The sequence below is a fragment of the Eurypyga helias genome, unplaced genomic scaffold (genome assembly GCF_000690775.1).
Source record: "Eurypyga helias isolate BGI_N326 unplaced genomic scaffold, ASM69077v1 scaffold8615, whole genome shotgun sequence".
NCBI lineage: Eukaryota > Metazoa > Chordata > Aves > Eurypygiformes > Eurypygidae > Eurypyga > Eurypyga helias.
In genome coordinates, this window is record NW_010253333.1 from 30013 (window position 1) to 43550 (window position 13538).

The window sequence follows — 13538 nt, forward strand, 5'->3', positions numbered from 1 at the left end:
CTTGCTTATATACTTAATATTCATCTATCCAAAATGTTTTCAACAGTGAAATATTTTCAGTATTCAATACAAAATACTGTTTGTACTTGAAAGTACTTCAGTCTCCTATGCAAATAAACTTGTTTGTCATGCCAGCTATTTAAGTTTTATATTTTCTTCTTCTGTGCTCTTCATTTTGTGTGTGGTGGGGTAACTAACTTTTAAGAAAAGTGTGCTTTTTGTTACTGAATCAGCAGTCTTTTTAAATGGTATATGGGAGTGAATATACAGTTCTAATACAGATTATTTAATGTGTGTGACTTAGGTTTGGGTTGGTTTTGCTTTGCTTTAACTCAAGATGTTGACTTGTATACAAGTGAAACCATGGGTGTTCTTTGATGGTTGGTATTTTAAGTCTGGCTCAAAGGTACAGTGAGTCAAGAGAAGATGCTGTGTATCTGTATGGGGGGTGTGTGTGTGCACCTGCAAACAACATCTGTCCTGAGCTTCTCTCCAGGAAGTGTTTTTTATAGCATATTAAATTCATTTAGAAGTATAGCACTCTATAGGATTTTTTTTTTAAGGACTTCAACACTTCTGCTTTGGAAGGGCTTATGTTTAAGTGCAAATACATTTGGGCATAGCTTCTACACTTCCACTACTTTCTATAATGTGTCTTCACAGAAGCATCTGGCAGTCTTGTTTTCAATGGAAGACAGTTTTCTTCTTTCTATAGTTACATCCTCACTGGAGGAAAAAACCCTCAACAAACACCAAACCCAGACCAAACAGCAAAAAACCCAAACCAAAACCAAACCACAAAAAAAATGTTCTTGACTTTATTGAATAGTGTCTGTAATACATCTCCTTAAAGAGTTACACTATTACTCCACTAATATTATGTAATGAATAATATGACTAATAATTATGATACCTAGTTAAAAAAAAAAAAGAGGGAGGGGGAAGGAAAACAATGATGCAACTGCTCACCACCGGCCAGTTCCTCAGCAGAGATATTTCCCTACCAGCCAACTCCCCCAACTTTTATATACTGAGCATGATGTTTGGCAGGAAATATCCTTTTGGTCAGTTTGGGTCAGCTGTCCTGCGTGTCCCCTCCCAGCCTCTTGTAGAGGAGAAGCTGGGAACAGAAGTACAGTATCAGAAACCGAAAGTCCTTGACTTGGTATAAACATTGCTTAGCAACAACTAAAAACATTAGCATCATCAATATTCTTCTTCGCACAGATCCAAAACACAGCCTTGCACAGATCCAAAGCATAGCCTCATACTAGTACTCTGAAGAAGTTTAGCTCTATCCCAGTTAAAATGAGTACACTCACTTGTGATAGAATTTGCCACACAGCATTATTCCTTGTGTGTGACAGAATAGGTCAAACGTGTGAGCATGCCTTAACCTACCAGTAGAAGGGAAGTCCAGTGCTGTCTCCACCTCACAGTGCACTGTTGACCAGAGGTAGTGGCTCAGCTGAAGTAAAACATTCCAGCTGCCACCAGATAGCCTCTTGCATAAGCTCATAATCAACTTACACTAAGAAACAAAGTAAGTAATTATCTCTTACTATCAGAATACTTACTGTATTTGAGTTCAACTTCTAATGTATAATTGACCCCTTAGGAGCCATGAGTACTAGAAAAACAGTAATGGGATAACTGGTAGACTCATGATCTTTCTCAGCGCTAGACTTGCAGCAGCTATACATCTCTGGGGGCATGGTTGTTGGATATGGTATCTGATACCACTGTTCTAGTGAGGCCCCAGATGCAGGCATAGTCGAAAAAGTAACAGGAGTGTGAAAATGTTTTTCTGCTATAATATTCTGTTATTGCTTGACTTTAATCATAAATATTTATACTGTTTGTAAGACAAAATGGTAAGTTTCCTCTTTTGTCTGTACTATGCCTGCTAAGAGAATTCAAGTAAGGATCTGTGCCTGGTATTCCAATCTGCGTTTATTAAACACAGTTATATTTTATTTCTAAGGAATTGTCCAATAGAAAGCTTCCTGAAACCAAGAAAGAGTAATTCTTTCTAGAAGACAAAGGTAAATTACTTTCTCCTTCTGAAATTAACTCTCACTTATGGATTAAATTTTCTTATATTTAATAAGAAGGTAGAGGGTAGAGGAAGGTAGAGGGAGGGAAGGGAGGGAAGCAGACTGAAATAACTCCAGTAAGACGTTGTACTATGGACGAGGGCACTGCCAAGGATTAGTTTATCTAATTTGTGGTAATACTCCTTGGGCTATCACCTGAAGCTTTATTTGTGGCATGTAATTTCGGGATCTTGTCAGTCTTCTCTCCCTGCAGGACTGCTGTTCCTGCCTTTAGCATACATGTCCTGAAGTGTGCAGCATGTAGCCAAAACTATTTGGAAACATGCAGATTTTACAAAACTGATAATATGCTCTTCTGTAGGAGCCAAACATGCCTCAAATTATGAGTATATACTTGTGACACGGCTGGAGTAGGATTTGTAGAATCTGCTGTTATTTCACTGTATTCAGAAGTGTAAAACAATGTTTTCTGACTTGATTTAGGTTTTGCCTTTGGCTTTTGAGTTCTTAAAGGCTTATGGTAAAAAAATACCTTCGGGAATGTCTTGAATCTTCAGGCTTGTGTTTACAAACAGTTGTTACTGAAAGAAACTTTCTTAGTTGTCAGTAAACTCATGTTAGCTGGTTTTAACTCTCTCCTAAAATAACTTGAGTTGTAGGTGTTTGGAAGTTATGCAGTCAATTAAACTTGGAAGTGTGAAAGTTGTTTGGTCCAAACCTCTGCTCAGAATATGGATAGTTTTACAGTGCAATTTGACCTTTGAAATCAGTTGGTATTGCTTAGTAAATCCGTAATTGTTTGAGAAGATTTGTGAGTAAGTGTGAATCAAAGTACAGAGATGTTACAGCAATCTGTTTTCTAACTAAGCAATGTTTGGAGTATATGTTACAGTGTAATATGACTATGGGATATTCACTTTAGACAATTGTAGTTTATTTCCTGGACACAAGGATGTGTTTAAGAAAAAAAAAAAAGGCATGACAGGGTAGTTTCAAGTTCCTCATTGCTTTTTCCTAACAAAATTTTGTAGCAGCAGAGGATTTGTGGTTTGGTTTTCTTTTTCCTTGGGCTGGTTCCAGGAATTCCTAGTTGAAGAGGAGGGGACAGATTTGTTTTCTGGGAATAGGTGAATTTTATTGGTAATAAAAGCTAATCTTTTTAAAGAAAATGTCTGTTGGACTGTTTTCAAAGAGATAACCCTAAGAAACGAAAGAGTCTGTTAAAAATACTTTTTCTGCTATTGTTGTAACTCCATTTCTTAAGTATGTGTATTCATTTTAAATACAGCAAAATGTTGTAAAGGCAAAAAAAATTGAATATTCTCCCCTTTTTATGAATACTTAGCTGTTTCAGTTTGTAGGTTTAGTCTGTCATATAGAGCAGATTAAAACCTGTAATCCTAACAATCCTAGTTTAAAGTGTTTTATGGATACTTGTTTGGTTGAAGTAACGTCTCTGGTATCCTCCTTCTTTTAAAAGACACAGATTTTTTTTTTTCCCAAGATGATCTGTCATAGAGACTTTCCATAAACCTGATACTCTTGACATGGTTCTTGAAGGGCCCGTAGGGCCTGCAGTGCCCTCAAGTACATACATGCTTTCAAGTTTGCTAAATAAAGGTGTTTCCTGTCAGCATGTACTTAGTACTCGGAGTTTACTTACAGCAGATGTTCTCAATATGTGGGTTATGGGAAACTGTCATCCTTCTGTAACCTACTCCTGGCTGATACTGGTTTCCTTTGTGGTCTTCTGTTGAAAAGAAAGTGTGTTTAGGTATCTTCTTATTTTTGGTTTGCTTATTGATGACAAAAGGAAGGGATGGCAGATCAGCCTTTGAAGCCTGGGAAACATTTTAAACTCTTAACTTGTTAAAGATGTGAGTTAATGCTGTGGGGTATGTTTTTGTCTAGGGGAATTTTTTTTTTTTTTAGATTACTGGGGTCTCGAAGACAGTGTTTTATGCCAAAAAGACAATCATGTCACAAGCTGGTTTTAGGGGGTGATGTAACTACTCACCTCCATCCCTCCCCATATCAAAGGAATCACAGCAATAAATCAAAACCTAGAAGTATGTGCTTTGTCTTGTGTGTTTATGTATGCTTTTGCTGCTGAATAGAAACCCACAACATGAAAAGGATGTTCAGCCCTTTCTGTATCACTGAATGGCAGACATGTGGAGGTTGAGATTATACTTATCGTCCCACCCCAGACAAACCTTCATAACCTCCTTTGTCTTTATTATCAAAACCTTTGGAGCTCAAAATATATTAATCTCAATGTACAGTACAGCTCTAGACTTGATAGAAAAATTTTTCTTTAAAATTATCTTTGCTTTCCTGCATGAAGGACACAGAGTTGTCCATTTTCAACGTCAAATATATCATTTCTTCCACATAGAAATAAAAGGAAGCACATGGAACATCGAAAGCTTTCAAAAGCACGTTCCCCATGTTCTATAGTTACTTTGGTGCCAGTCTCATAGCATTGTTTAGGATCTCACATGCTGGGCTGTAGATAAATTCTGGAGTGTGGGATTTGCATTTTAAACTGGGAGGCTGCTACAGTTTTTACTAAAGTAGTCATTCATACCTTTTCTACTTTTGATCAAGAGCTGGTCTTTGGCACTGTACAGGGTATACTGGAATTGACTTCAGGTGTGTTTGGGCTTCAGGTGTATTGACCTTTTTGAGTTCCCTGGCTGTCATTAATGCTTTTACTAGTATTCTGCAAGTATGGAATGTCTTCTCGGGACAGCCACTCATTGTGGATCAACTTCTAGTACATTACAGGTCACAGAATGTTGGAAAAGTTTCACGTAATCCTCACCTTTGTTATATCAGAAGAAATTCCCTCTGAGTTATCAATATTTTGGTTTAAACTTCACCCAGTCTTCACAGAACTATTTAAGATGGTAAAAAAACAGTCTGCCCTTGACTTTGTCCTGTGTGGTTTTTTTCAGTGATTAGTTAGATATTGGAGTTACTCTGAATTTAGTTACCACAGAATTTTAGCTACAGAACTTGCTTTTCACAGTTTTGACTACTAAGCAGTAGCTATTTTGATTTCTGAATTTTGCTATTTAATTACTTGTAAAAAGTCCAGAACATATTATACACTTTTTGATTAGCATCTGGCACTAGCTTTTAACTACCTAGTCAACTTAATTTCATTTATTTCTTTTGTATTATGACTAATTTTTTCAAGTGTTGACTACATTTTTCTGAGACTACATGTGACAGAAAATAGCTGTAATTTAAAAAAAATAATTTTGTATGAATATCTAACTTGTGAAATACAACTAGTAGTAGGAAATACTGTTAAGAGTTGACTTTTTATAAATATTTGACTGGTTACTATAGAAGAGTTTGTTCTTGAAATAAATCTTTTGATGTTTGTAAAAGTAATAAGTTGTGAAATATTTATTGTACCTCATACTGTTCAGTTGCAAATCCTTACGTCTGTTCTTTGAGAGTAAAAGTAAATATTAAACCACTCAGTACATCAAAGGAATTGTCACGTAATCTGTGGAATTCATGTTCCTCAAGTGCAGTGAAAACAAGAGACTCTAAAAATCTTGGGATTATTGGTGTCATAAAGCTCTCTATGCATCATGAGTAGGTTTACTCATGCTCCTGGCGTGAACGCCCAAAGGGATTACAAATGTCTGTCCTACCATTTTATAAGTTTAAAACTTTTGGTTTTCAATAGTAGAGATTTTATCTGAAATCAGGTTTATAATCCTGCTGCCTGCTACTTTTGTAACATTTAAAAAATCTTCACTATTATGCTTGGGGATTGAGTGGGCTATTTCAACAGCACCACCTGTATGATAGTAACTAAAATATAAAGTACAATTTGTGAGCTTGTACCTGAATCTGCGCATGACCTTTTCCCTGAAATACTTCAACATGTGTAATAGCTTTGCAGTGGGAAGGAAATAATAGATTAATATTTTATATCCCTTTAGTGTGCTAGGGTTGTACTGGAATGGCATTGCAGAATTATGTAAAAGTTGTTTGAAAGCAAGTGCTTCAAATAGCTCTGAATAAATGTTTCATTAACCTTTAACATTACCTGTAGTTAAGGTCCCTTCTTGTATCAAAGTGTGTGTGTTGGTGTTCACAGAACTGGATTTGTGTAACATGAGATTTGGTGCTTGTGTTCAGTAAAAAATGAGATGAAGCAAAAAGCTAAGTATCTTCTTATGAAATATAATTGATCAATTATTCTGAACAGCCAAGTTATTTCTGAATTATAAGTACAAGATACCATCAAGATGAAGTATAGGCATGATGTGACTTTTAAAGTAGCTCTCAAAACCAATTACATGTAAAATAGTGAGGTATATAACTTGCAGGTTGCACCACAGGGAATATGGCAAAATATAATTACTCACAGTAGAAACTTGGTTATTAATATTGTTTTGACTAATGCTAGGGCTTCCAGGCAGTTAATAGACTTACCACTCGTGCAGGGGAAGCTTGTCATTGGTACTGCAGTGAAATAGTGAACTATTGCTCAGGTGAGCTATGAACAAAAATTTAAAAATGGGCTAACATAAAGATTTGGCAGCCCTTCTAGTAAGTGAAGAAGTGTATGGAAGCCCTTATTTTTAATTGTCTTTGCTCTGGAATCCAGGCCAGGAATTTTACTCTTCTCCTTCCTTTTTTCATTTTGTTGTAGTCATAGCATAATTTTGGCGTCACATCTGGCAAGACTGCCACCATGTTGCGGGTAGAGTAGGTATGGTACAAAAATAGAGATATTTTAGTGCTTGCCTAAAGAAGGATGGCAGTTCCGAAGGTGAACTGAAGATATTGGCTAAAATTCTTGTAGAAGATGATGTCCCTCTCTGGCCAGATCTGATTGTGTCCATGTGAGTGCTGATGGTAGTGTAATTCACTGCTCTAAATTTAAAGCATATCTTTAGAGTAGGTCCACTTTTGAATAACGTGCATCTCCTCCAAGAACACCACTTAAGAATGACTTCTAGCTGCATCTGATCTTGTCAGGACATATTGTCCCCATATGCATTAACTTGTGCTTTTGAAAATATACTCAGCAAGTATTTTTGCTTCATTTCTCTTAATAATTTAGTATCTCCATACATTGGTTTCTTTATAATCTGCAATCTGTAAAAATATTTTAAAAGTTTCATTTAATTTTCTGTTCTGAAAATTTTTAGTCTCTTTAGACTGTTCCTTGATAAATTGCTGCAAATGGAAGTATTTCTTGGCAACTGAGAGTAATAAAAAAAACCCCCAACCTGCTTTCTGAAGTGACTGTACAGTTCCCTCTTTTAAAGTATCTGCAGAAGGTTTGATTGTGACTGGTGCTGCCTGGAGATCTTAGTGGTGTTTAGTTGCCTTGCAAAAAAATTGCTCTTGTTTTTTAGCTTGTGTTAGTGTCTAAAGAAGCTGCAAATTTTCTCCACAAACCTCAATTTCAGCTGTTGGTCTGGAGCTTCTTCGATATAAACCTGATTTATAATTAAAGTGCTAAGGCTGCCAAATATCCTGGGTCTTATGTGACACTTTTTCCTTCTAGTGTCTCACTGCTTCTATTTGCAGTGTAGTTCATTTCTCATTTGCCTTTCTAATTGCAAGTGAGACACTCTTGAAAGGATTTCCATGTAGCACTTCTTGACCGGGGCTGGGGAGACATGCAAGGGGGCATACTGTCTCCCTGTTCCACTGACAGCAAGGAGCACAAGGTGTCAGAACCATTACGGTGTGAGGAAGGGAAAGAAATGAAGCAAAAGCGTTCTTCTAGCTCTCCAGTAGTTCATACTTCGCAATCTACCTTCTTACTATCATCCCAGTGATTTCTTTGAAATTGGCTAAAGATTGCAAGTGTGAAGGGAATAGGAGACTCATCTCTATCACTTTTGCTACTTTTCATGTAAATAAATAGGGAAATTAAGGTGCTCTCATTTGAAGAGAAAGCACAAGCATGACAAATGTCTATACCTAGTGGGCCAATATGTCAGCAATATTTGGAGTTTAAATTGACCATTTATGGGAGAACTTAATCTTGTTTGAATAAACTTGGGTTAGTTTTTATGTGCTTGAAACAAAGAATTACTGTAACTCTCTTTAGGAGAAGCACAGATCACTGGCCACATCATCCATGAAGTTGAATGATTCAACCCCTACAGAATGCATCGAATTCAGTTAACAGTGGTGCTCTAGAATAGACATCAGAAGACATTGGACTGTTTACAGAGTGCTATATTAGAATGTCCCTGTGCAAACTGATGTGATGTGATTGCAGTATAGCTGTGTTAGGATAGCTTCAGAAACCTTTTATTCTAAGTACAGTGCTCAAGGAGACGTGAATTGGAAGGCTGGCATGAATTTATATGAAGTATACATACAGAAATGTTATTTATTTTAACAGACTAGAATATTTGCTGTTGTCAGAATGTCTTAAGCACTGTGAATTACAGAACTTTACATGATTCCATTGTAATATTTCTGCATTTCATCTTTCCATCTTCAAGCAATATCACAAAACTTTAAGCAGCCCATTGCTCTGAAGCCACTTCCACTTCTGCGGGCGTGCACAAGACCCTTGCAGGAGGTGGAAAGAAGGCTCAGAAAACCAGGCTCCACCAAATGGTATAGGCAGGGCTTGGTCAGAAACTTGTGGAGCTAAGGTACGCCCGGCTTTGCTTCTGATTACATCCCTTACCTGAGGTTCATAAGCAAAACAACCTACTTGAAGTCAAAGAATGTTAATTACCTTCTCTTTCTTCTCTCTCTGCACATACGGATGTCCAACACTGCAGGTGTTGTAGGCAGCTGTATTGGATGAGTTTTATTTTCGAGTGTTCTTTCTGATGAACATAGCCATGCAGGGATTTAAAATGTGTTTGCTGGAAACACACGCAGTGGTAAATATCCTGTACCAACATTATAAGGTAACAGATCCCATGACAGTGACATCTCCTATGGGAAATGGGAGTCAATGGGAGGGCGTTGTTCTGGGTTGTTTCTGTGGTCACCTCTGAAGGGGCTGTGTTCTGGTATTCTGTTAAATTAGTGGTTTAATGGCATATGCCCATATTGCTGATAGGTGCATGAAATAATTTACTTTGTGTTTATAGTACCTAATATTGAGATAGTCCTTTTTTTAGATCAGAAAACCTGACAGGGAATTTATCTAATAATTATGTTTGAATTATTTTCTGTGCCATTGTGGATTCATATAAAACATACAAAATTAATCTTGGCTTCTAAAGTTGTATGTACTATTTATTCTGAACTTCATTTATTCATATGGAAGGTTGGTACAGTGCTGTGGACAAAGCTTAAGTATGTGAGTTTGCTAACATTTAAAATCTTGCCAGATCCTTTAAATGGACAAGAATCTCACTCTTTATCTCCAGAGATACATGTGAATTAATATTTTTTTCAACTATTAATCTCTTACTATCAATTACAGGAAATATAGATTATTTTTTTAAATTTCTTTAGAGAGGTTCTACTGATTGTGATTTACAGATCAGGTCTAACTTTAAAAGGAAAGTGGATTTAACTGTGTTCAGAAAGGTTATGTAAAAAACTTCCACACTGTGCTATTGTTTGCATAGGGAGTGCCGAGTGGAGTGTAAAGGAACAGGTACTCAGTATGTGTGACAAATGAAGGCAGAGATGAGGTTAGATAATCTCCTGGTTGGGTGATAAAGACAGTTTGCTTAAGATATTGAAAAAAGAAACTCATTTTCCTTTCTACTTTAGTGAATTACAGCTTCCTGAGATACTGAAATTTTCTCTCTACTGGATGAAAACTTAAAAACTGAAGGCAGTTTTAGCACGGAGCTGTTGTAACATATCCAGTTAGATATGAGCAACAGATTCTACATGTGAAAGTGTCTTCACACTGTGTGCCATTAGTTCTTCATGCAGATTGAGTGCTAATGGCTTGTCAGCATCTGTTTATACTAAAACCCCGGAGTGATTGAGCAGCTCGTTGGGTGTGCAATTTTAAGTGTTAATTGTTCTATTGAGATCAAATAGTAGTGCTTTATTGAAAGGTCAGGCTGGTGCCCAAGCCTGTCTGGGTGAGTGTGAAGTATTTCTGTGTGCAAGAACTGGAGTTGCAGCCTGGGCAAACAAGGCTATAGCTGATGCTGAGAATTCCTTGCTGTCAAAGCTGTGGTTAGAACGTACTGTCCACTTATGACTCTTTCTGAGAACACCTTTAGCAAAAAAGTAGGAGGGAATATTGTTCAACAAGGTGTACAGCCTGACCAGAGCATATTTTAGCTGAGTTTTCAGCTCTACTTAATGTATGTTAACATACTTGAGTAGTGTTTGTGTTTACATTAATTGGGGAAAGAATATAATTTTGAAATTAAGATTGTTGCTACCAACTGTGCCCAGATCGCTAGGTGGCGTTGGGGAATGTCATTCAGTGTTTCTGTTGATTTCCAAGCCTAAGTCTTTACTAAAAGTACTTGAAGACCTGGAATCTTTCAAGGTCTGTTACTTTTCTAGGAGCTACCACTAGCATCTTGCTGTCATCTATTGAATACTAATCCCCTTTTCAGAGAATATATTTATTTAAATCAAACTTAGATAAAAATCAGGGTAGCATGAAGGTAAATCTCAAAACTAGTAAAACCAGTTTCGGTTTGATTTTTTTTAAAATCAGAAAAATAAGCTGCATGAATATTTGAACTCATACATGCATTAAGGTATAATCCTGTTGACCGGCTCTGTTTGGTGTTATGTAAAGATGACTTAGTCTTTTGCTGATCTTAGCTTTCTGTATTGCTGACCCTGCTTGAAAGAGTAAAAGCTAAATAATGCTTCTTCATTGATGTGCCAATGAAACTAGGTCTCAGTACATTGAGCTTTATACTATAAATGGAAGCAGATAATGCTAAGGTTTATTTATGGTTTCTTGGACATATCCTTAATGGGCTTAAGTAATAGAACTTAAAAAAAAAAAGTGGTGAACATAGTTCATTGTCCTGGCAGCTGCCTCAGATTGCTTTTTTCGGTTACCCTGCTGTCATTGTGTAAATGATCTCTCACATGCAGTACCTGACCATTGAAACGATTGTTGGATCAACGTGTTTGGGTTTGTGGGTTAGCATTACCAGGCATTCAGTTGGTGTGGTTTGATTCCTCTTAAGTGGTATGCATCCTGACTTAGAGTGCAGTTTTCCCAAAAGCATCTCTTCTGCTTCATGCAAGTGAGTTTCCTTGTTGTAGTACTGAATAAGTTATGCTGCTGCTTGCATTTCAATTTTACCTCGCTGGAAAACATACCCTTTCTCTTCCCTGCTGAATTTTCACACCTCAGCTGTGAATCCTGGGTGGGGGTTTTGAAGTATTGGCTTAGTAAAATGCATTTATTTTCAATTCTTTATTAAAATATTAAAAAGAGCCAAAACAAAGCACAGCATGCACAGATACGCACATACAAAATGTTCTGCGCTAGGGATAGTTAAAATTTAAGTTAGATATGGTTTTATACTTTTGTGGTGAACTTATCAATTCATGGTAAAACCAGATCCAATTAAGCTAACAGAAGAGATTGTCTTTAATTTTATATCCACGCTTAAAGTAAATTTTACAGAGCCTTTCATTAGGGGTACAAATTCCGGGTTGTGACATTAAGTTGGTTTACTTAGTAAATATACAGTGCTCCGTGGCTGTCAGACCTTTAAAAACCAGTAGCAATACGGGAGAATACTGTTTAGAGCTCTGTTTTTGCATTTCCTGGCCTGATAGGTAATTTCAGAGGACTGTTCGGAATGATGATAAAGATCAAATTTATATTGTGAAATTAAAAAAAAGCTTTTATGAACTAATAAGATCCTTGTCAAGGTGTCTTTGATTGGCTCATAATAAATGAGACAATTGTCTGGCTGGGCTTTTGAAGAAGGAAGGAGAAGCCGAGGGATTTCTTCTTGATGTTCAAAGATTCTTGTGTTGAGTTCCCATTAGCCCTTTACACAGTTGTCTCTGAACTCGGGCACTTAACTGTATCAGGAGTAACCTTTGTGTTGCTTTTAAATCTGGAATGACTTTCCTAATGAAAAATTAATAAGCATAGTAGAGTTTAATCTACTACTCGGAAATATCTCACTCTTGCCTTTCTAGGAGTATTACTTGCCACAAGTGTCCATAAATCATCTGTGTGCATTGTACGTTCAAGGTGCAAAGACACAGTAAAATATATTGTGTTCCAATGAAATGACAAAGTACCACATTTTGTTCTTGGCATAGAGGGAAGGTGGAACAAGGAAAGACTTTTATTGCTTTACTTACTTCCAAAGTATTTTGGCTTGCTGAATCTTACCTAGTCTTAAGAAATGGGCTGAAAGGCAGTCTTGCTTTTTGGACCTGCTGAAAGGTAGGTCCAAGTGATACAGGAGGAGTTGTCTGGCCAGAAAATCAGTGTAATTTTAAAACTAGCACACATCCGAATTTGTGAGAAACGTTGTGTATGCACTTGCACTGAGTCAGGGACGGTTAGGGAGCTTAGTATAAGCTGTGACTGGGCCATCAGTGTGTCTTGTGAATGGCTGCCACTTTTACTTCCTTTATAGGCTTGTCTTCATATAATATTTAAGCAACTCTTTTTGAATTATTGAATAGCATTAAGATATGACTAAGAAAAACTTCGGGTTTACCTTTACTTTTAGTTTTATAATTAGTTTTGTAATTTTGGCCTTTTGGTAGCTTCTGAATGTATTGCCTTCATTTTTCTGTGACGTGCAAGAATTAGTAATGATTTAGGGTCTTTCTTAACTAGTTCTAATATTAATGTCAGGGACAGCAGAAATGGCTTCTAAGTCTCTTATTTCACTTTACAATTTACTTCATGACGGCTCAGCTATTCTGTAGTTAATATTCTGAGTTCAATAGGTTTTCTTTCTATATTTTTGATGTTCCCTCCCACCCCAAAGAAAGTCATGCACATCTGTAATTTTTTTATAAGCTTAACTGCTTCAGATTTTCAGACTATGGAAAGAATTCTATACATGTATTTCAACAATAATTTAATTTTAAAGTTTTGGTTTTCACCTATGTGTTGCACTTAAGGCACTGCAATAATTATATAGAAATGGACTGATGAAGGAAGTGTTATGGTGAATATTTTAAGTTTGAGGACTACATTTTATTTTAGGCTGCTTAGCTATGTCTGGTAATGTAAATGGACCCAGAGCTATTGACAGGAAGACCAGCTATAGCAAAGATGATACCATGTCTATATGGTTAAACTCTTTTCTTTTTTTTTTTTGTTGTTGTCAAGAACTTTGCAGCTATGCCCAGCTGACTTGGGGAGTGATGTTTTAGTTGTGTGAACTACCAAACTGCTCCTGGTATTTGTTTGGTGTTAGTTGGCTGATTAGTGGTCTGACAGTTCACCCTTAGAAACAGGCACCCAAGCATCAGTGCCCAGGAGCGCTTTCAGGACATATTTAGTATACTAAACAGACGGAGCTGAAGGTGCAGGAA

General features: G+C 36.8%; 1 protein-coding gene across 1 annotated transcript in view; it reads left to right on the top strand.

The window, feature by feature from the left end:
* Positions 1–11118: 11118 nt before the first annotated feature.
* The window catches only part of LOC104510392 (probable phospholipid-transporting ATPase IH), a gene marked incomplete at its 5' end in the record, with an annotated part of 66397 nt that continues 63977 nt past the window's right edge, over positions 11119–13538 (top strand). The window contains one exon of the mRNA XM_010152626.1: positions 11119–11142. Coding sequence (XP_010150928.1) covers positions 11119–11142 — 24 coding nt within the window. The remainder of the gene's footprint in view (positions 11143–13538) is intronic.